Source organism: Neopelma chrysocephalum, unplaced genomic scaffold (assembly GCF_003984885.1).
Source record: "Neopelma chrysocephalum unplaced genomic scaffold, ASM398488v2 Primary Assembly neopelma1_59, whole genome shotgun sequence".
NCBI classification, from domain to species: Eukaryota; Metazoa; Chordata; class Aves; order Passeriformes; family Pipridae; genus Neopelma; species Neopelma chrysocephalum.
In genome coordinates, this window is record NW_020897714.1 from 14,992,512 (window position 1) to 15,014,923 (window position 22,412).

General features: G+C 39.7%; 1 protein-coding gene and 1 long non-coding RNA gene across 3 annotated transcripts in view; one reads left to right on the forward strand and one right to left on the reverse strand.

Annotated features, from left to right (window-relative positions):
• Positions 1–7,850, reverse strand: part of NUP205 (nucleoporin 205) — a 51,312-nt gene extending 43,462 nt beyond the window's left edge. Inside the window, exons 1-4 of one of the 2 annotated variants that reach the window (XM_027680008.1) lie at positions 7,744–7,777; positions 3,292–3,433; positions 1,775–1,917; positions 597–768 (exon numbers count right to left, since the gene is read on the reverse strand). In XM_027680008.1, coding sequence (XP_027535809.1) covers positions 597–768; positions 1,775–1,873 — 271 coding nt within the window. In that variant the 5' untranslated portion in view covers positions 1,874–1,917; positions 3,292–3,433; positions 7,744–7,777. Of the gene's footprint in view, positions 1–596; positions 769–1,774; positions 1,918–3,291; positions 3,434–7,743 lie in introns of both variants that reach the window. The other variant, XM_027680007.1, reaches the window with a different exon arrangement.
• Positions 7,851–11,366: 3,516 nt separating this feature from the next.
• On the forward strand, positions 11,367–22,312 carry LOC113966326. The gene is made up of 3 exons (XR_003533785.1): positions 11,367–11,427; positions 19,812–19,937; positions 22,193–22,312. It is a non-coding gene; the product is annotated as an uncharacterized LOC113966326 (long non-coding RNA).
• The last annotated feature ends 100 nt before the right edge of the window (positions 22,313–22,412 follow it).

The window sequence follows — 22,412 nt, forward strand, 5'->3', positions numbered from 1 at the left end:
TACATCAAAAATTCAAGTTCAAAATAGAAAGAGAGGTTGACTTGAAGATGTCTTGCTAAAGCTGACAAATTTGCAAGCTACTTCTTCAATTAATTTTAAAAGTTAAACGATGAACAGTAGCTAGTAATGATAACTGACAATTACATCTTAACTCTAAAATCAATCTTCTACATGCAAAGAATGTGTCACTCTCCAGAATACTTCTCTTACTAATCAGTTATTAGATTATGATCCAAACAGTCACATATCAATATAACTAATACACAGTTTAAAGAACCAATATCCATTACATTGCTTTATGGAAAAACTCTAAGTCAATCATTTTAAAATTACGTTTAAGTTCAATGATAGAGAAATTAAACCATGAAACCTCTTCAAAATATTCCCCCTTTTGAAATAGCTGCATGTATGAACATTAAGTTTCAGAACACTGCTATCATATTACTTTACAGTGAGAGTAGATTTCTCCTTAGGAACATTTTATGTTAGGAAGCTAAGGCCTTCACTGATCATTCGTTCACATTAAGCATACACTTAAATAAGAAGGCTCTATTTAAGCTGTATTTCTCCAGCTCTTAAATATTTTCCCTTCTCACCGGCTAGAAGGAGTTCAACAGCTGCCAACTCTCCAATATCAAAGAGGTCACTGAGGATAAAGGCTTCTCTGATGAGTTGCTCTGGCAAGAGCCTAGTTCCCTGCTGACCCTGGATAGCAACTCCTTCTGTACTTGCTTTCTGAATTTTCTCATGCTGCTGAACATTCTTTGGCTGCAAGAGAAACAAGCATCGGAAGTTATTCAGAATGGCAAGAACAAATACTGAATAAAGATTTACACATTAATCCTTTCTCACAAATACTGTTCCGACAGGTTAGGTTGTAATCATAAAAACAATGGCAGTGTTTTTAAACACAGAGATAGTAATGGCATCCTAATAATGCTTCACGTTTGCACAGCAGTGGTCTCTTTGTGAGAACGTACCAAAAATAATCTTATGCAATGTGCTGACTTTTAGTTTACTCACAATAATGGAGACTGAAAGTAAACTTTAATATAATTCTCAACAGCTCCATGAAACACATCCACGTCGCTGATCAGAACTGTTGTGTTACTCCCAACTGCTATTTTCTACATCATTCTTTTTCCATTAAACTGAGATGCTAAAATATACTGACAAAACTCTACAGCTGACTTAAATTTTCTGGCCTATCAGTTAAAAGAGTTGTCTACTATTGCAGAAGTAACACCACTGAAAGAAGATATATTTCTAGTTGTGATCCATCAGCCAAGAAGCAGTGAGGTTTTCCACATCATCTGACATTCCTAACAAGACATACTGTAATTTTTAAATTCATATGTTCACCTGTTCTGTGTGTTCGTTAACCAGACTGAAATATGAGCACAGGCCAAAACCAGACAAAATAGTTTGGTGCTTTCAGACACACAAGAGTAATGAAAAAAGCCAATAGGTGACTGATGGATCATCAGATACTTTTCTTTTTACTTTTCCTTTCAAAATAGCACTCAAACAATGAGAGAAAACAATACATCATAGATAAAATCATCCTGTAAAAGACATAAAATAATATGTATTATTCAAGCTATTTGTATTCTTATAGTAGCACAAGACTGGTATAACACATCTGCATTATGTACTGTAAAAATGTAGAATGAAATGCATGGTCAGAGTCTAAATGGTACGTAAGACAACACTGCAAGACAGATTAAATCATCAACTCTCCAACTCATTCCACAAAAGAGCATTAGCCCAGTACCGGATTTCTGAAGAGAGAGATGAAGTCAGATTTGTGTTTCTTTAAAACCTGGTCAAGACGATGAACAGCTTCGGGTTGTCTTTTCCAAATGGCATTCATTACAGTCTGCCATATGTCCTTATATGGACCCCACAAGCTGGCAGCTAAAAGAAAAAATAAAACAATGTACTTGAAATGGAGAAAGAAACAAAAAAAAATATTTATTCACTGTTTTCAATAAGTAGACTCTTTTTTAACTTACAGTTACTCTCAGCTTGACAGTATAGACAGTTATGCCCATCAAGCAAAGCATATTTTCCTTTCTTAAGGCAAAAAAAAATAACAATGATGGTCTGATATAAAACCTAATTGCATTTAGGGAGCTAGAGAAGCAGAAAAGATGATGTATGCACCTGAGTTCTGGAGCTGAAAGTCATCTTATAAAGATATTTACAATACAATCACTTAGGTTCAAAAAGAGCTTTAAGATTATTGAGTTCAAGCACTAACCCAGCACTGTGAAGTCCACCAATAAACCACGTCCATAAGTGCCACAACTACATATCTTTTAAATCCCTCCAGGACTGCGACTCTACCACTTCTACAGAACACTCCAGAAAAGGACCATCTTCACTATAAACTAAACAACCCATCAAATCAAAATATACGGTACTCTGGGATTACAGCAGACGGCTAAAGAAAAATGGTTTCAACCATTTCCAAAGATTATTATTTGCATGAGCAAGTTGGGAAAAAAAAATAGCCGTTTAATCAAAAGCAAGCTATTTAATCACCCTTATTACTCCTACATTGTCAGAGGTGAACCAGTGTACTGAGCTAGCCAACTAGAAGGGGTATAAAGTCCTACCTCAATAATAGGAGAAAAACACTGCCTGTTGAGAGAGAACAAACTCCTTTGATTACTCAAACTAAAACTGAAATCACTCCCAACAATGGAAAATGGAAATCTCCTAAGTCTCAAAGTATTTCTAGAATGTCAGACCAAAGACTGCCACAGCCTACAAGCACACTTAAATGTGAAGCCATTCAAGCTGAGCAGCTATAAATGAATACATGAACTTAGAAGTGACTGAGGCACTCTTACAAGTGCAAAAAGGGCATGAAATACATACACAGGTAGATTTTTCTATTTCTTGATTTTTTTCCCCCCAGATTGCCTATTTTCCCAGTTTTAGTAATATTAAGTAATATCTTTAGAATATTACATTAGGGACAAATTGTCCATGCAAATGACTTGTACTGAAGGTGTGGAAGCATCTCATTGTGAATTACGAGGTGTAGCATCAACAAGTAATACAGTTGTAAAGCTCCGAAGTTATGTTTCATGTTTACATATCCCAGCACACTCTCCCTGTCAAACTATTCTGCTTCTCCAGGTTCCTCATACAGATTTCCTGATTAAATGGTTAGCTGCCAAATTTAATACAAGTTCCACTATGACTTTGAAAAGTTTCCTGACACAAAGAGGAAGGATATTAAGGACTTACTATGGACAATTTCTAATCTTTCAACCTTACCTGCCTGAATTCCATCCACTTTGGTAAGATTAAGGGATAACTAAGAACTGGACAGCCGACCTTGAATCTGAATGTAACTTGGCAAGGCCTTCTATTTTTGACATAAAAATCCAAACCAAAGAAATATCCAATATATGAGGAACTGAAAATGAAGAGCAGTGCTGTCAAAATTTGTTGCCTCTTTCCATCGGTCTGTGTAGAATAATATAAATTAGAAACTAAAACCATAAGATTAAAGGCAATATAAGCATAACGATACCCTTTCATATTAACTCATCTCTCTTCTCTTAATTTAAAAAATAAATAAAGACAAGTACTTTTGACACCTAAGACACCCTTGCTGTCAATATTCTGTAAAAGAGGTGCATAAAGACGTGAAATTCCTTTACTAGAAATAGATCAACAAAAATATTACCTATGTTTAGAAGAGACCAGATTATTCTAGAAGCTAGGAAGCTCAAATAAATTAGAGAAGTCTGACCCTACTCTAAAAATACCACCTCACCTCTTTCTCTACACTGAGAAGTTTCTTTTGCATATTTCAGACCTGAATTTAGTACTACAGCTGAATGATCTCTTCCTTACTAGAAACTGTATCATTCAGAACCCAAATTCTGTAGCAGGAAGACTGTGCTAGAAGTCTCTTTATCATCGGGAATCATGGAAACAGCACACCAAACTAGTCTTCAGACTTCAACCAGAACTGTTGTCTAAACTGAAACCCATGTAGATGGAAAATTCGTACCACCTAGTATTATCCCATTAAAAAAACCCCACAAAATTTTAAAACCAGCATTAAACAGAGGTACCTAAGTGTTCCCCTTGCTAGATGTCATTTCTATTTGTGAAACTTTCAGACTTTACACACCACGAGTCACTGCTAAGTTTATTAGACAAATTATATTGCCAATTTTATGGTTTGCCTTCAAGCTACCACATAAAAACTGATTGCAGGCACTATGTGTTACTGAGATGGTCTCTGACCCTAAGGTATTATAAGCTAGTGGTGCTTTTTGCATGCTGCAATTTTCCTAGCTGAAAAGCTGCTTTAAGAGGTTGCTGTCCTCCTTCACTCAAAGCCACTTGTTTCCAACCATGCACATACCTGCTTCGTTTACTCTGACAGACCGCACTATAAGTCACATTAGTCAAATGATTGAAATTAAAGAAGAGGGGGAAAAAGCAACATGTTCCAGAGTTCTTTCAACATGGTTTATAAAAATCAGAGTTCTCATTAACACAGCTAACAAAGTGGTCCAGCTAATCATAAAGACCAATGCCTGAAGCACAGAGGGAAAGAACAAGTGGGTAGGGAACAGCAGAGACTTCTTAAACTGAGGAGGAATGTCTCTGGAGAAATAGTAAAATAGAACTATGTCTTGCAGAGTAGCCTATATGCAAAAACACTAGCATTTAATCTAAAATTGCCTTAACTTTTTTTTTCTCCTTTTTAATGTACAAGGTAACACTGTGGTATAAAATCAAGTACAAAGGCAACATTTTATCATGGTGTAGCTCCTTCTAAGTCTTATGGTAAACCTGTCAAGGTTTACTGAAGTGAAATGTATCTGCACCCCTTCTTGACCAGGCTGCTTAAGTTAAGACAGCAAGGCAGCTACCCTGATCTAAAGATGCCCCTCCTTTTTATGCAACCAAGGCACACCTCACAGTAACACAAAACGCTCCCTGAATGTCCTGAATAATAAGGCAGGGTAAGCCAAGTGAAAATGTAGCAAAGTGAGCACAGAGATAGTAGCAAATCTCTGAGCAAGACCACTGCTTTCAGTGGTGACTTGGCAGCAGCAAAACTTTGTCAGTTTTACTCTGTTGCAAAGGAAGAAATCATACAAACAATAATAAATACAAAACAAACCCTCTCACCCCAAACTCAGTACTAACAAAACCTATCATAATTCACAACACAATTAGAAGTGCCAGTATGGCTGTATCAGGAAAACCTGTAAAAAAGGACAAGCTCTCTGCCTTTTTCGAGCAGAGTGTTTTAATCATACAATGTTACCCCTGTCTAGACAAATTTAACTAAAAATAGCTACTATTGGATGAATATTTTCACATTCTAGACTGTAACTGGCTCTCCCACATAAACTTCAGAGTGTAGAGATTTATTTCACTCTTATTACATTACCGAGTCAAATAAACACCAGCAGCAATACACAGTGCCTGCCAAAGACTGTTCAACTATTTTCCTGGCCCATCTGTTTGCTCTTGTCCCTAGCACATAATTCCTTTGCATCAGCCCAAACACATGTACTGTAAAGCATTAAAAGAAATTAAGGACCTAACTTCTCTAACCAAAAACTAATCCAAAAAAAGAGTTTATTTTCAGCAGGATCACATCTACAACCCAGTCTGTTCTGTGATGGCACCAGCTATGCTAGCACAAAGACGGATTATTGCAGAGAAAGGAATAAGCACCTAGGATGGAAAAAAGTTGGACTTTAGCAACCACACTGACTTTTTCCCATTTATGCTGTTTCTATTACTATTAGTTTTACAAAGGCTGACCACACCATCAGGGCCAGCAAGGAAGGAAAGGATGAGTTACTTCTTTTGGCAACAATAGCAGGTGACGCTTATGCCTGAACTTTTTGCCACATTATAAACTTATGTTTGCCCCCAAAAACAACACAACATAACCTAAGGCAAAAATCCTCATTACTTCTATTGACATATCTGCTTTATTTTTTTCTCATATTTCATGTACAAAACTCTCTCTTCCCCTAATTTTTAATTATAAGGCTGTAGAATCTCTTGCCATGTAATTCATAAATAAAGCATAGTCTCATTTTAACTACTCAGATTTTGACTTTAGCAAAGCTTCATTTCAGATGAAGGGTCTTTGCTTTATTACTGCTTTTCTGTGAGGGGACAGAGATGTTATTCATTCAGTTAGATCAAAATATCTTTTCTGTAAAATTTGCTCCCTGCTTGACAAAGGAATGGAGGTTTTAATTCTATTAACTGTGACTATGACATACCAAGCCTTAGTTACAGACCTTTTGGGACATTTGGCCATGCTTATATTCCAGTCATAACTGCTTTTCACATGGTGTCCATTTATGAAGCTCAGCAACAGCAAATGCAACATCTTGCATCTGAGACAGAATTACTCCATGCAACAGTAGAGGCTGGGGATCAAGCAAGCAGCTAGAGAGCAGCTTTATGGAAAAATACCCAAGTGTCCTGGCAGGCAGGAAGCTGAACACAAGTCAGCAGCATACACTCATAGCAAAGGCTGCCTTAAGGCCTCAGGCTGTATTAACAGAGCTGTAGCCAGCAGATGCAGGGAAGTGATTATTTAAGCATCTCTGAATCCTTCACTCTAGTACAGTGTCTAGTTTTGGGCTCCTCAGAGCAAGACACTGAAACAGGGAGCCAAAAGAACAGGATGCATGAGGAAAGGCTAAAAAAATTGACGTTGTTTAGTCTTACACAAAGAACGGTTAAAGAGGGATGGGAGCTTTGTTTTCTTTAACTACTGAAGGGCACTATACACATAGAAAGCAGACAGAGGTACCACAGGAGATGAGCAGCGACTGACCCAAGCTGCAATAACAAAATTTCCAATTAGCCACCACGGGAAAAAAAAAATAAAGTACTGTGAAGGTGGTCACACCTTGGAACAGAGGCCCAGAGAGACCTCTTGGAGGATCTTCATCCCCACAAGTATTCAAAGCTAGTTTAAATAAGGCCCTGAGCCATCAGATTGAGCTGGCCTTGCTTTAAGGAAGAGGAAGAACAGAAGCACTGCACCAGATGACCTCCTAAATTATTCTCTGATTATCTAGTCATTTCCTTTTGTATTTGTTGTATTGGGCAAGTGCCGTCTTAGTAACCCAAAACTGCTCCTTGTGACATGCTCTAAAAGGACCATGGATGGACCTGATGCTCCTAGTCAATGGATGAGAAACTATCTTCACATTTCCACACTCAGTGTGTACTACTGAGCAAGATTCTGAACGCATTTTTTTTTGCCTTTTATTGCTCACAGCATTAAGAGAGGAGCGCAATACCGTCATTGAGATGAGAGCAGTACATCTCAATGTATTGCCTAACCCCATGTGCACTGAGTTATACAGTCCTCTTGAATCAAGGAGCCTTCGCTGTCTCATGTCACACCCTGCTAGGGCCACGCAGGCTCAGCGGCAGCTCTGACCGCGGAGATCCATCGCCGGGCACCTCTGGGTGGCCCGAGCCCCGGGTACCGCCGCACGGGCTCTCCCCGCCGCCTGCCCGCACCGCCGCAGCCCTTCCCCGCCGCCCGCTCGGGCCTTGCCTCGCAGCCTCACCACGCCCGGCCTGCTCAGGCGGCCACCCTCGCTTCCCCGGACTCTGAGGAGGGGCGCAGGGCCGGTGGTCCGCGGGCAGGGAGCAGGACGGCCGGGACGAGGCGGAGGAGGAGCCACAGCCCCGCGCTTGGATTGTTCTTACCCGAATTTACCGCCAACGGTGCCGCCATCTTGGACAGAAGGAGGCGCGTCGCAGCGCCGGCGCCTGATGAAGGCCCGGCCAACCCGCCGGGCTGTGGGAGCGCGTCCTGCGACTCCCGCCTTTCCCGGCTTCGGGACAGCACAGCCGGCGGCAATCACGAAGCGGCCGCTCCCGCGCCAGCGGCTCCGGCGGGGAGAGCGGAGGCAGCGGCAGGGGCAGCCCCGCGGTCGGGCCCCGCGCCCGGGCTGACGGGAGCTGTAGTCGCAGGTTGATGGTTCGTCGTGTCGGGCGGCTTCGTGTTCGTGTACAGACTTTACTGAGGTGGCTGCGGAAAAGGGAGAGCGTCGGCGTTCTGCATTCCCGCCTTCGCACCTCTGATGTAAATAGCGCATCAATTCCGTGCCGTTCAGTTTCTCTTTCCCCCTTCCTTTTCCATGCCTCTCTGAGGGGAGTCTTTCCTTCCAAGCCCTGCCCTATAAGCCATTTTCACTGAATATGGTTAAATACCTGAATTCAGATGCTGCACTAGGAGATAAATGTATTAGATTTTTTCTTTTAAACTGAGAAAAAGATTACTAGAATGGCTTCAGCTTCTATGGTTTCAGCCTGAAGTCTTCAAAACAAATTTTTGTTTACAATCTTGTGAAGGGAAAAAAAAAAAACAACGAAAAAAAACAAACAAAAACCCAAACCAAACAAAAAAAACCCCGACCAAATAAACCCAGCCCTAATAGGAGTTATCCTGTGAAGAAAGCTGCATTTAAAGTATCAGACATTAAGAAAATAAAGCAAAAAGCATATCTGTACATATACATATCTGGAGCTAAGGAGCAAATATCAGTATCTTAGAAGTATTTTGTGTCTAAGGTTTAGTTACCACCCTCTGTCCCAGTAGCAATCAACTCTCCACCAGAAATTCCCTCCTGTGCTACCTTCAGGATAAAGGATTCCACCAAAAGTATTCATTTTCAGTTCCAATAGTTTCCCCTCTTGAACTTTATTAAGACAGTATTTCATGGTTGCAAAACCTTGTCCAATGAACTAGACTCAGGGGAAATTGGCAAAATAACTATCTTTGCTTCTCTGGATCTCCCCTATAATGTGATGGCAGAGAGAGCAGTGGTCCTGGGGTGAGAGTGAGTTGGCAAGGCAGCTATAAGAAAAAAGAGATGGAAAGCAGAGAAACTGTCTCACAAGGATTAGTCAGAAGGAGAGAAAAGGAAATTTTAGAAAAGATGGGAAAAAATTCTGTCCTGTCAAGAACAGCTTCTCTCAGAGTTCAATAAATTAATCAGTTCTCATTAATTTGGCCTAATTTGTTGATTTAGTCAAAGGCCCTGTATTTCCTGGAGATTTACCTTTTCCCGCTCTTAGCCATTAACTAGACTAGTCCTATAGCAATGACAATGATAGTGAATTATTCATTTTATTCTAGGAAAGGAAGAGTGCCAGGCAGGAGGTGAAAATAGAAAATAAGAAGTTATTCCACAAGCAGCTGAACTAAAGCAGCCTTGGTACCTGGGTACAGCATTCCTGTACCTTCTCCTGTGCACCCATCATGTAAAGCCGTAGTTCTGCTCCTACGCTGCTCACGTGCCACCCCAAGCCCCATGACTATGAGAGGCAGGTATCATGATAAATTTGGAGATGCATGTGCCACAGCAAACATAATGGAAAGCTTAAGGTTTTGCTTCAGCCTTTCCAAGCACAGCAGTCCTAATTTTGATCTTTTTCCTTTATCCATTCTCTGATTTTCACAAAGTTTTTGAGCCCTTTAGCCTTTGATCAGATTAGGCTGGAACTGGTTCAGAAATTGCAACAAGTTCAAAAGTTACTGAAGAAGCTCAGCAGACAGTGTGATTTCCTAGGCTGCATTTCCTTAAGAAGCATGAGTTTTTCAAGAAGAGAGAGAAATAAATAATTGAATTTTTTTTAAAGCCTTTCCCAGGCATAAGAGCTGTCATATTTCTTTTGGCATTCAGATGCAGCCAGATTGCACACACTTTTTGTTAAACTCTGTTGGAGGAAAAAATCCTTCCAAACCACTGCAGATTTAGTATTTTAAATTTCCAGATAATTCTTTCCCCTCCTTGCCAATTGGCCATAGCAACAAGAAAAAAACTACCAGCCTGAAATAGTGGATGGCATGGGGTAGGTCATTGGGCAGCTGAACTTCAGAAGAAAAATACCACATTTAGGTCCAGCTGCACAGCATTTATTATATTCTTTCTCTGTCAGCAGTGTGGTATTTTAATGCAAAATAGTTGTGACAGTACAGCTCCTAGTATGGATGAAGTAAGACAGGCATCTAGATACACCATACCATACATTCTGCACATATTTATATTGGCATAACTGCATCCATCCATGCTTTTATGAGTAGGCAAGTCCATGAATAGTAATTCTTGCTTATTCTCACTTTATTTGCTGTCCTTTAATTTAGGATCCTATTGTTTACCCAGGATCACTGGCTGGTTTGGTAGTTTATTTTGGACAAGTCACTGCAGTGAAAGAATACCTCATTCCTCTCCCTAACAAAAGCTCTCAGCAAGTTCTCCAGTACAGAAGGGTTCAGTGAGGGACACTGGTGTCTTTCATCCTTAATTACTAGACAGAAACCTGTGAAGTATCAAAGGTAGGCTGACACTAAATACCTAGGATGCATATAAATTCCCCTGGATTCCAGGGAAAGGAGGTCCCAGATCACCTGTAGGGTAGCGAATTTTGCTTATGTGGTGAGAGACCTACACTAATTTCTATAGGTGGAAATAACTACTAGTAATAATGAAAATGAGCTGCACAATGGGAACCTGCCCTTTAACTGTAACTTCTAGGTGGTTTGTGATGTATTACAGGTGTAACATTCTTAATTTTGATAGTACTATATTTAGTCCCTATGGTTTATAGTCAAATCACATATCAAGATATGAAGATGATGATGATGATATAATTTATTCTCTTCACATGTTATTATTATCAGGAAGAATAATTATTAGCCAAAAAGACATGTTGTTCAAATGCCCAAGAGGCCATGCTTAATTTCCTACCTTTAGTCTTCAGTGTCACTATGATCACATCCTGCACGACTGAGTAAAATGAAAAAAGGCTTTTCTGCATTGCAGCTGAAAAAGTTGCCTTGTAGAAGTGCATCTGCATTAATAGACCAGCCTTGCATTGTGAAATATGCCTCTTTCTCAAAAAGCCAGAAGCATTTCTGGCTACTGATTAGACCATAAAACTTCCTAGAGCTCTTGTTTTGACTGACATTTCTGTGCCTCTCAGCTTACTGGTCTGTAAAAATAGGTATAACATCTCACAGCAGGCCTGGAATGCCGGTTGAATGCATCTTTAGCCTGGCCCCATCACCTGAACAGGGAAAAGTAATTTATTTTTGGTTATGTTAATTGGCAGAGTAAAGAACCCTGAATTCTCTTACTATGCCTGCTAATTTTCCTGAAAAGTTCTTAGCTGCCTATAATTCTGTCTTTGCTCCAAAAAGTGTGTTTTATACATGGAGATAGTTAGCTTGGCATCAAATCTTAGAAAAAAATCTGAGACCTTTCCCTGGAGTGTTTCTCAAGGAAATAACTTTATATTTTCTCTATCTTCCTTCCTAGATATTTCTAGTGCCACCATGGTGTCTAAGCTCATCAGAGAAACTGCATGAGGTTGTTGCTACCTTGTGTAAGTGGTTTATCTAGTCCAAAGCAACAAAGAGCTAAATGATCCCAAAGTTATATGAATACCTTTCATGGGGTCTGGGGGTAGGGGGAGAGGAGCTGAACAACAGCAGGTGTTGCCCTTCCTGTGTAGGTGGGGATAATTGTTGACGATAGGCATCTGAGGAGAAATGAATGCCTTAATAAACAATATCGATAATTTTCCTGCTTGTCAATTGGGTCTTTATGATCCCTGTTTGGGCTTCAGAGGTAAAATGAAAATGCTGTTCTTGGCCGTGTGAAGTATTGTGAGTTATTTTTTCCCCAATTCCTTTGGGGCCCTTAGAGCTACCTGTCTTGTTATCCTTTGTTCTCTGTCCTGGAATGAAGAATAGCCTTTCTTTTTTTCTGTAATAATTTCTCCATTCAGCTACTGAAGGTAACAAGGCAGTTACTAGCCGTGGAGATAATCTGATTATTGTAATCATGTAGCTGCTAGTAACAAGAGGTGGAGAAACCTACAACTGAGGAAATGCTGGAAAGACAAAGCATGAGCAAAGCAGAGATATTTGGTATGGTAAATAGAAGTCTTGTCACATCAGCTGCCTTATTGATATTCATTCTGTTCAGTGATTTACATATCAGATTTACAGATGGTTGATGTTTTTGTTAGTTGCCAGTTCCACGAATTTAGTCTTTATCCTGAAATTCACTCTGAGCACTTTCTAAAGCATGTAGTGTACATTCTGCAGCTGACATACACTTATTTCATACTTTTGGGTTCCCATCAGAGAACGGGTGGGTTGGAATAGGTGCAATGCTACAGAAGTGTTATGAGTTCACTTGGACAACACTGAAGGTGTGTAAAGTTGCACAAAAATCTCTGTGCTAATAATGTAAAGCACAGGGTTTCTGTAATTATAGTGTACGAGATGGGAGAGGAAGCATGTTAACAGTCAATCGAAGCCAAATTGAAATAAATCATTTCTTTATATTTAAAAACTGAGTGAAATTGATATAGGAAAAAGTGAGACTCAGGAAAAGGGTATCTTGCAATGCCATCTCTACTGCAATGTAAAACTGCTTCACAAATTATGCAACCCTTTTTTAAATTATCTTCCCAGCACTGTCTGCTTGTTTGGAGTTCTCTGGGCACAAGATAAGAAGCACCCTGTACACAAAAAGTGTACACGACATTTAGCTTGTGCACTTCTGACAGTCTGTTACTGAAATACTTCCCCCGTCCCGACACTCTGAGATATCTTACTTGAAGGAAAACCCTGTTTAAATAGGTAGCATAAGAAAGGATTTGCTTTCTGCTCCAGTCCATTTTTTGTTTCATTTAAGTTTCCTGAGGATCAGGAAGAATTCTGTTTGGGAGCAGGAATACAAAGGATATGGACTGAACAAATTCAATTTCTGGAACAAGCAACTGCATTAATTGGCTCTGATGTCAAAATATTTCAGTGCAAGCCACATGTCTGTGGAAGTCACGTCTTCTCCTGCCTTATTTGATTATGACTATGCTGCAGAAGGATAATGAGAGATAATATTAGCTCTTCACAGAATAATGGGGCAATTGCTGAGACAACATGTTCAATAACTCCTACCAAGATGACACCTTAGACATTGGAGCACTAAACTATACTAGGTGCTTGAACAGTCAAAGCTGGAGTTTATGGTTTCTGTTCATTTGGTTACTTCAGTGCTTAAGAGTAGAAAAGTGAAAAACCTTTATCTTATGTGCAGGTTTCTGAGCTGCTTGACACATACAACTCTCATATTTTTCTCCTAGATGGCGTCAGTCAAAATTAATTCCCTCATCATTCAAGAACATCCTTATTCTGAATTAGACAAAGCTAAAACTCTACCTTTGAAATGTGCTGAAAAACACCTGGTCAGATAATCTGAACTCTCAGATAAAATGAGACCTAATCAATGAAGAAGACAAAATACTCAGAATTTGTTGTGTGTGTCTATAGATGTCCAGCATGGTGGAATGATAATCCTTTAAGTCCTTCTGCAAACTAAGGCTACTACTATTGTAGATTAATTTTGGTAGAGTTATAATGAAGCATACTTGGGAGAATAGTCCACTCCAAAGTTAATTACCTATTGAAAGCATGCATACAAGAAATACTGATTTGAAGAATAGAAATTCAAAGGTCAAGACATACATTCAGCATTATGGTTGATATCTACATAGAGGGTCTCTTTGAGTAGACAGCAGTAAATTATGATTATAATCTCAGAATACCTTTACATCTGGTGCTATCTCCTTACAAACAACAATCTATATTTGCTTGAAAATAACACTCAGGTTGTATTGCTCGGCTGCATTCCTAGGCATCTGCCCGTCAACAGTATAATTTTGTTTTTCTTGTGCATCACTCTGAGTCTTGTTTAATGTTTGCAGAAACAGGTAGTTGTGAAGAGGTTCACCCCAGGAGAAGCTTGAAGTACTGACTCATTCTGAGACACTGAGGGAAAGGCTAGCTTGCAGGTATGTTTAGATTATAACTACACAAGGACACTAAGCTGTGAGAAACCCCTAAAAATTAGGTGGCCTTATTTTTAATGAAGATTTGATTGTGCCTTTCGGGTGTCTTAGTCTGACATTGTTTTATATTGGAAAATGGTAAATGTGTTTCAAAGTGGGATTTCCCAGAACTTCTCAGAAATTCTAGTGTCAGTTTTGAGGTGAGAATCAAAGAGCTCTATAGGACAGAGTGATACCTCCGTTTCACAGGAAGAGTTCAGATTACTTGTTCGGGTTCTGAGAGGCTTGCTGAGTTCTGCCCTCCCAACTTAACATGCATCTGCTACTTCCCATAAAGGTTGGAGGGGACTTGGGCATTCTGTGCTCTCAATCTCTTGTTAGTGACTCTTCAGTTTGCAAAAACAATTAAACTTTCACCAGATATGGAACTGGAACCTGCCAGGGAATGGAACAGAGAAAATCCCACAATTCAAAGGACTAATCTGACCACCAGGCAAAGAATATTTCTCCTGTGATTTGTCTCAATGATGAAGTCTTTTAGAGAAACACATTAGCATTTGTTTGACTCAAATACTAATTCGCTTTCTTTTCACAAAAAAATATAACTTATGTGTCAACTGCTTTGGAGAGTTCTTGAAAGCCTGAGCTTATGTGAAAGCAGACCACCAGCTCTGCCAGCTTGACCAGATTTTTCTTTACAAATATTCCAAACCAAGGCAATCTGTATTCATAGGGTAGATTTTTTTTCTGATCTCAGCAAGAACAAAATCGTGTTTTTATTTTTTTTGATCAGAGCCATTCTTTCAATACTTTCTAGTTTGTTTGCCTATTCAGATAAACCAGTGAGTCATATAGCTCCAGTGCTCTCACAAACTGATTTCTAGTCTGAAAGTTGTGTCTTTTCTCTCTGTTTACGGTTCCATAAAATAGTGATCCAACTCTAAGTCTTGCCTCACACCAACTTTCACACATAACACCAGAAAAAGGACTTTTTGAGTTAGTATCCCTCTAGAATCAACAGCCTACCTCATTTCTAGGAATCCCTAGAATGTTCATAAACAACTTACCTCCTCTTTAAATACTCTGCAAGCACATATTTAGAGAAAGTTAAGGGGATAGTTATTAATTGCTAGTATTTAAAATTAAGGGGAAAAATAAGGGGACAGTAAATACACACACACCTACTGTCACCCAGGGCAGTGTGTGTTCTTGTTCTCGTGATTCTTCTCAGCCCACAACCCATATTTTCTCATCCAAATCACAGCTTAGTAAGAAGTTTTTCAATGTAAGCACGGCCGCCATTGCTAGAGCCAATTGACACAAGGACTGCTGTGGTACGGCAGGAGTAATCACCTTTTTTGGTAACCTTTTGTCACATGCTGTGACATGAACAAACTGCTGAAGCTCAGGCTTTTCCCAGTGGGACACACCTTGCAGGTAATCATGTTGTCAGTCTGCTCCATGGCAGTTGCCAGCCCTCTGCAGACTGAGCTGCCAGGGTTCACTCTTAGATCTTTTATTTAAAACAACTGCTTGAATTTCACAGGTGCAAAAGCTTACGCACTGGAGCACTTCCTAAAAAGAGGTCTTAGAGCCACCATACTTATGAACTTTTGTGTGATTTTTTGGAGACTTCTTTTGTGAACTAGTTACTTTGTGACATGAAGACCTCCTATAAGGAGGACATACCATGCTACTAAACCTTAAAAGTCTATGTAAGATGCAGATGAGCCATGAAAACCTAGTGTGGCTCTATTTATCCTCTTAATTCCACAGTCATCTGAGAGGAAAGATACCAATTAAAGGTGAACTATACCACAGCTAAGTTTTCTTAAGGAAGTACGGTGTTCAGAATATTAGCCAAGCTTTTTTACAGCTTTGATTGTTCAGTCACGTCAGCAATTAGAAAGCAATGCCTAATAAAACTCAGTTTAGACCACCTGGTCCTGCTTTGTATAGGAGTACAACAGAGCCATTGTCATTCTTTCAGCAGTTTTCATATTTTGAGACCTGAGCTCTTTTTTTGTGCTCTTACATGTCATGAAAGTAGATGTACCTCAATAAATAGATACTGCACCTATTTAACTATTTTAAAATAAAGTCCACAGAGATGGTTTCACTTACATTACTAAATTGAGATAAACTTGATTTTTAATGAGATCTTGAAGATGAAAAATAACTCCCTTGTCTTTACCAAGATCTCAGCTGAGACAACTTACTGTTTACCTGTCCTGAGGTGAGCTTGGCTGGTGCAATATATTTACAAGCATCAAAGTTCACACCAATCCTTTAATGCAACATCATACTGTCTTGACAGATGAGCTCCTGTCACACCTGGCTTATGCAGAACATGAGTTTCAAAGCCAAAAAAGTAATGGAAATTCTTGTAACTAATAGTTCCTGTTTATACATGGCTGAACTATTCAGCCATGGAATCAACATTCAGGATGAAGTATTGCATTTTTTCAAGTCATGCACTTTTTATTTCATCTCAGCGAAGCCCATACGGCTGAGGCGTTTTTATAAGAATGCAAGCAATTTTGAGCTCTGTGGAAAATGCTGAGTGTTGTCAGATGCAGGCAGAGAAGGGCAGAAGAGAAAAAATACATTCCTTTGAATGAACTAATACAGAAGGCAATCAAGAAATATGACAATAATGAGCAATCATTCTCTCTTGCAATGTATATTTTGCTTTAAAGAGCAGGTGATGACTCCCTGAAAACAATAACACATAACATAATGAAGTCCTGTCTACATAGGGATGCTACTTCAAATATTTCAGATGAGTTGGTTTGAGCATATTTGTAGAGATTGTTTTAAAGTGCCTGGGCTTTCTATTTTGGCATGAATGAAATCCAGGCTCATCAGCTCACAGCCTTCAACTATGAGCTGCATCCAGTTTGTGAGAGGTTTGTCCCCATTTTTAAATGATTTTCCCTCATTGTATAATGTGATAAGGTTTATTTGCTGTCTGGCTCCTGAGTGCCCTCTTCTGTTACAGGATCATCTGGACTAGGTATGTTATCACTCCTGCTGAATGCTGATGGCTTCCTTTGCAATTCCAGCATGTGTGTGTTTCCCCAGGTTCACACTTTTTTTTTTGAGCAGCACCTCTTTCCCTCACCTGATACAGACTCGTGAGTTGTGTGTATTAGCACATCCAGCCCCAACTCTATGACACTGCCTCAAATATTAGGGTTTGTGACTGTTGGCCAAACTGAATGCAAGAGAGAGACATTCCTGAGAAATGGACCAGTGCCACTATAAAGCAAAATAATGCTGGCTGTTCTATAAGAACTGAAGGGATATGAACGGGACCTCCAGGACTTCTAACGGTTGAGAACAGGATAAGCTGTGACAGATTTATCCATGGGAAGTCACCACTGAACCCCATTATTGTAATTGATCCATGTGACTTACCACATCTGTCAAATGATGTCACTTCAAATAGAGAGTTGTAGAGCTAATATTTTTTTCAAACCACTAAACTGAAACACAAAGACTGAGGTTAATAAAAAGCTGTTTGAAATTCAGATAGATGGTTAGCTTGAAAATGCTGCAGAGGGAAGTATTCCTATCATGTCCTACATTATATCGTAGCTCTGCATCTCTAAGCCAGCTAGTATATGGATGTCACCACCAGCAGTGGAAATGAGCTGTATGAACCATGAGCCTCTTTCCATCTGTTTGGCACCACCTTTCCTACTGTGGTCATTGTGGTGCTCCACAAACAAGAACTTAGTCTTCTCTTCCCACCTTGCACTGCTTTACTATGCATCTGGATTTGCTGCTGCTCTTCTGCCACTCAAATAATGTGGCAGCAGCCCATGAGTTAACAGGTATACAGATTGCAGAGCAGGCATATTTATTGCAACAGTGAATGCAGAAAAAAAAGCAATAGCAAATATACTTTGGCTCATAATTTGTTCAGCATTCTTTAGCTCCTTTCACATTTTATAAGATGAATTACCCAAATTAAACATTTCAAAATGCTGAGATTATAAAACACTTATAATGAAATCTTTAGCAATATAAAATTCTTGGATTCAGGCTAATTGCTCTACAGTCTCTTCTCTTCTAGTGCACATGATGCTGACCTGTGTATGTTAACGGAAATTTAAAGACAAAGGCTGTTCTCCATTTTTACAACGCACAGAGCAAAGTAATGCAGCCTTCTTGATTTCTTATCTGTATTTAAATATATTGAATATATTTCAGTACCCTTCTATGCAATGCTGGATATCTTTCTGATTTATCCATTGTCTTTTTCGGTAAGACTATTTCTCATTTCTTGGAAACATACTTCAAGGTAACATGGCTACACAGGTGTACAAAGAACTGCAAACTCGAGTAACAGGACACATTAGCCCAGCATCTTCTTCCCTCTTTCCCATTTCAACACCAGCACAGGATTTCTACAGAAAGGAGATGTAGAGTGGGAGGCTTCTTATTTTGTTACACACTACAGGGTTCCCTGGGAACAACCACTTCCTAGGGAAGCCCAAACTGGAAAAACAGATGGCAATGACATTCCAAAATTGATTAAAAATATATGAAACCTATGATCATTGGCACTGAGTTCAGTGTAGAAATAACAAATATTTGCACTTTGTCCCTGGCAACGAAGGCACTATTACGATGAGGAACATGAGCCTTACAAGCTGCTTGATGCATAAAAAATATTTTAAAAAAAAAGGGAGGATAGGAAAGAGAAGTTCAAGAATTCTGTGAATGGATTTCATCACTGGAGCCAGAAGGCAAAAAAAGAGCTGGAAGGATGCTTATGACAACTTGAGTTAATTTGCACATGAATTTAGGACAAGGAAAAAAAGCATACAGGAAGATATGTTTTAAATTGTGCAAAAGAAACAGTCCTCTGAAGAATATTAGGATGCTATACCATTACTTCAAGTGCACTCTGAGGTTAACAAGAGTAGTGGGAGCTTCCTGCATGTCCTCACTGCACCCTTTCCGGAAAACAGGAGTGAATTCTGCTTTTATTTGCAAAGATAGGTGCACTTAGCAGATAAGGTGTGCTGTGCCAGTTATGCTGAATGAGCAAAGGTTTTAATGAAAAAAATGGCTGAAGCATCCCATTGAAGTTCTCATTTTCCCCTACTAATCCAAAAACACTAACAAAGATACATCTCTCTCATATTTTTGGCTATAATACATTTATTTTTTCACCACTCTATTCTCTCATTTAAGAAAGAGCAGGACAAATCACTCATACTGTTTCCCTGAGCAGCATGGGCACCTCCTTCTCCTCTCATGGATTTCCAACAAGATGGGGTGAACATCTGCCACTTGCAGTAAATATTGATCAGAGTGTTTGTAAGGCTTCTCCACCTGCCTTTCATTTCCTAACAAAGCCCTTCATTATTATTCTACAGTTAGTCAGAACATTCTATGTCTGTGAACTTTCTGTAGCAATCAGTGAGGCTTTGCAAAAGCTTGAAAAAATAATTTTTTCTACTTATGAAACCCAACTTTCAGTCTGAAATACAGGCACACACATCCAGCCACTGCTGCCAGCACAACTCGGGATCACGAACTTTCCAAATCTTGAAATATTTTCTCAGCACCAGCACACTGAAACATACACGTGATACATATTTCCAGCACACACTGGTAGAATTACCATTACCAATCCCAGTGAGCAGAAAGCACTGAGGCACTAATGTGATGGGTACACATGTCCACATGTAGAGATGCTGCTGTATTTTTTTTTTGTTGCTGAATATTCAGACTGCAGTCTGTACAGATGCTTTGCAACCTTTACCATCCTGAAGTTCCAGCATAATTACTCTATCCCAATCGGGCATGAAAATTACTTGATCTCCACCTCCTCCTCCTCCTCTGCCAGTATCGGTACACCACCATCATGACTCTTTCTAATCCCTTTTCAGGACACTCCATAGTCGATCTCGGCCATATTTCCTCCAAACAGGTTGGCAGCCATTTGAAATGTCTGTGACATAACACTGGAGCAGTCCTGAAAATAGCTTGGTTTCACCCCAAACTGCAGAATCCTGGTAAGTTGTGATATTTATTCCACAAGACAGTGACTTTGGAACATGGGCCGGGAGAACAATTTCCGAGCACTTGGTGTGAATAAATGCACAACAGAGTGTATGCAACGAATCTCAGGCAACTGGGGGCTGAACCACAACAAATAGATCATATGGATAGACATTTTTACTCTAGTTATTACATTTTTACTCTGGTTATTACATTACCAAGAAAATGTATTTTGAAAGCTTTTCTTTATAGATGTGGAAATGATTTTTTAGAAGTAGCCCTGCTGAGTTATCAGACCCATTTAAAACAAACAAACCCCAAATATTTCCAAAAGTAAATAAGGTGTCAAAATGCAGTTATGTAACCTCATGAAAGCAACTACAATTACTTAAAAGTAAGAAAATAATTAATTTAAGGAACATCTTAAAATGGCCACATGATGTCCTAGTGAATTCTTACCAGATCAAAGCAGAGGTGGAGGCAGGGCTATGGGTAATCTTCAGCCACATAGATTTTTTTCCTATGTTATTGAATGCTGCTGAAATTTGTGTTCATGCAGGTTAAGTACAGGGATTTGAACAGACTTTTACTAGGGGAAAGACTCCTCAATACTGGATTAAAAGAAATCACAGAATTCACTTAATATTAATAGCCTCAAATCTGAGCCAAAATTGCAGCTTTTAGTTATACTGTTTTTAATCTTTCTTTCAAGTCAGAGTACTCACTTTTATTCAACAGGAAATGTTGGTGAGTATTAGGTGTGTTAACAATTACATTACTTATATAAGTTACTTACATAATAGGTACTTTTGGAACCTAATGGTTTATACCAGTTGATATGAAAATAATGAACTTTTTGAGAAATACATTATTTTATATATATACATTCACCCGAATTTGATTAATATGTACTAATTAATTTTACATTAATATATGATGTATATATTACAGTTGAAGATATATGCAGAGAAACATGGAGTTTCTCACATATATGGGTGTTTATATTCCATTGTATGTTTTGTTTTCAAAAGAACATAACATTTGGGTAGGACCCCTGGTGGCCTAGTGGTTAGCATGCGGGACTCTCACCGCTGCGACCCAGGTTCTGATCCCAGTCCCCCGGGCAGATGGAGCCCGTTAGCCCTGTGAGGCCATCCATCTATGAGAAGGTCACTCTAAACAAACCTACGTCCTGAGGACTTCACTGCCATTGTCCAAGCTTGCTTGGCCCCGGCAGATGAACCTTAGGATTAAAGGGTGGGCTCAGTTCAGCGCAGGCTGTGTCTCACCTAAAAAATCCATTGCGCAGGCTGGAAAGGTAAAAGACCTTTCCCAAAATCTTCGTTCGCGAAGACTGGCCATTATTATTATTACATTTGGGTTCACATGTCAAGACTACTACTGAAAACAGCATTTCCTTTTACGTGGACCTGGGTCTTGCCTACAACAAGAAATAGTAAAGTTAATTCATAGAGCTTTCCTGTGGTGAATATACACATATCACTCTAAAATTTAATATACACAAGGTAATGTTAACTTGTTTTAGGAAGGACATAAGCTATGTCAACACAAGTTTCACTGTTAGTGGAATGGGCATATTGTACAAGGCTGTACTAATATAACTCTTCAAACTAAGAAACAAAAGTAATGAAGAAAAAATTCATACCACTGAACATAATAGTTGTGCCAGTGCATTCAGTGACGAACACCTCTCTTTCCTACCAATTGCTGAAATAAGTAAATTTCTCGGGTGAATATCGTCATGGCAAAAGTAGTAATAGCTTGTGCACTAGAGATAATTGATAATTAAACACCCAGGATGAGGCTGTCTGTGGAGAGCTATGAATGTTGAGGCAGGAGATTCTTGAAAAAAAAAAAAAGAGCCTTTTTGGCAGGGGAGAGATCCTCTCCTTGAGATTTTTCAAAAAGTTGTTTTTGTCGAAATTGCTTACAGCCGTATGCATGAAAATTGAAATCACCGGGATTTTTTAAGTGACTAGAGGAAACCAAGAAAACACCTTTTTCTGTGCCTTTGGCTTGTGCTCCTAAAAGGGAATGAACTTGGAAAATAACAATAACAATAGCAGCAACAGAAGTCTGTTCAGCAAAGGGGCAGCGCCATGTGAGCGCCTGCTGCCATGGGAAAGCCAAGCCAGAGCACAGAGAAGCACCGGGCAGGCGAGGGAGGAGTGGCCACCCGGAGTGGGGCCTGCCGGGACGCGAGCACAGTGCCCCGGGAACCAAAACGCTCCAAATTTTGCAACTTCAGAAACAGAAGCAGCGAAGCAATCCTGTCACACCAGGTCTTCGTGCTTGGAGCCTGTGAGGATGGCGGGGGGGAAACGACGACACAAAACCAACCAACCAACGAAAAAGAAGAAAAAGGGGAAAGAAGGGAAGGGTAAGGGGGGAGGTGGCGGGGGTGCCCTGCCGGGGAACAGGGCTGGCTGGCGGGCTGGGGCGATGGCAGGGGCGGCACCGGGGGGGGG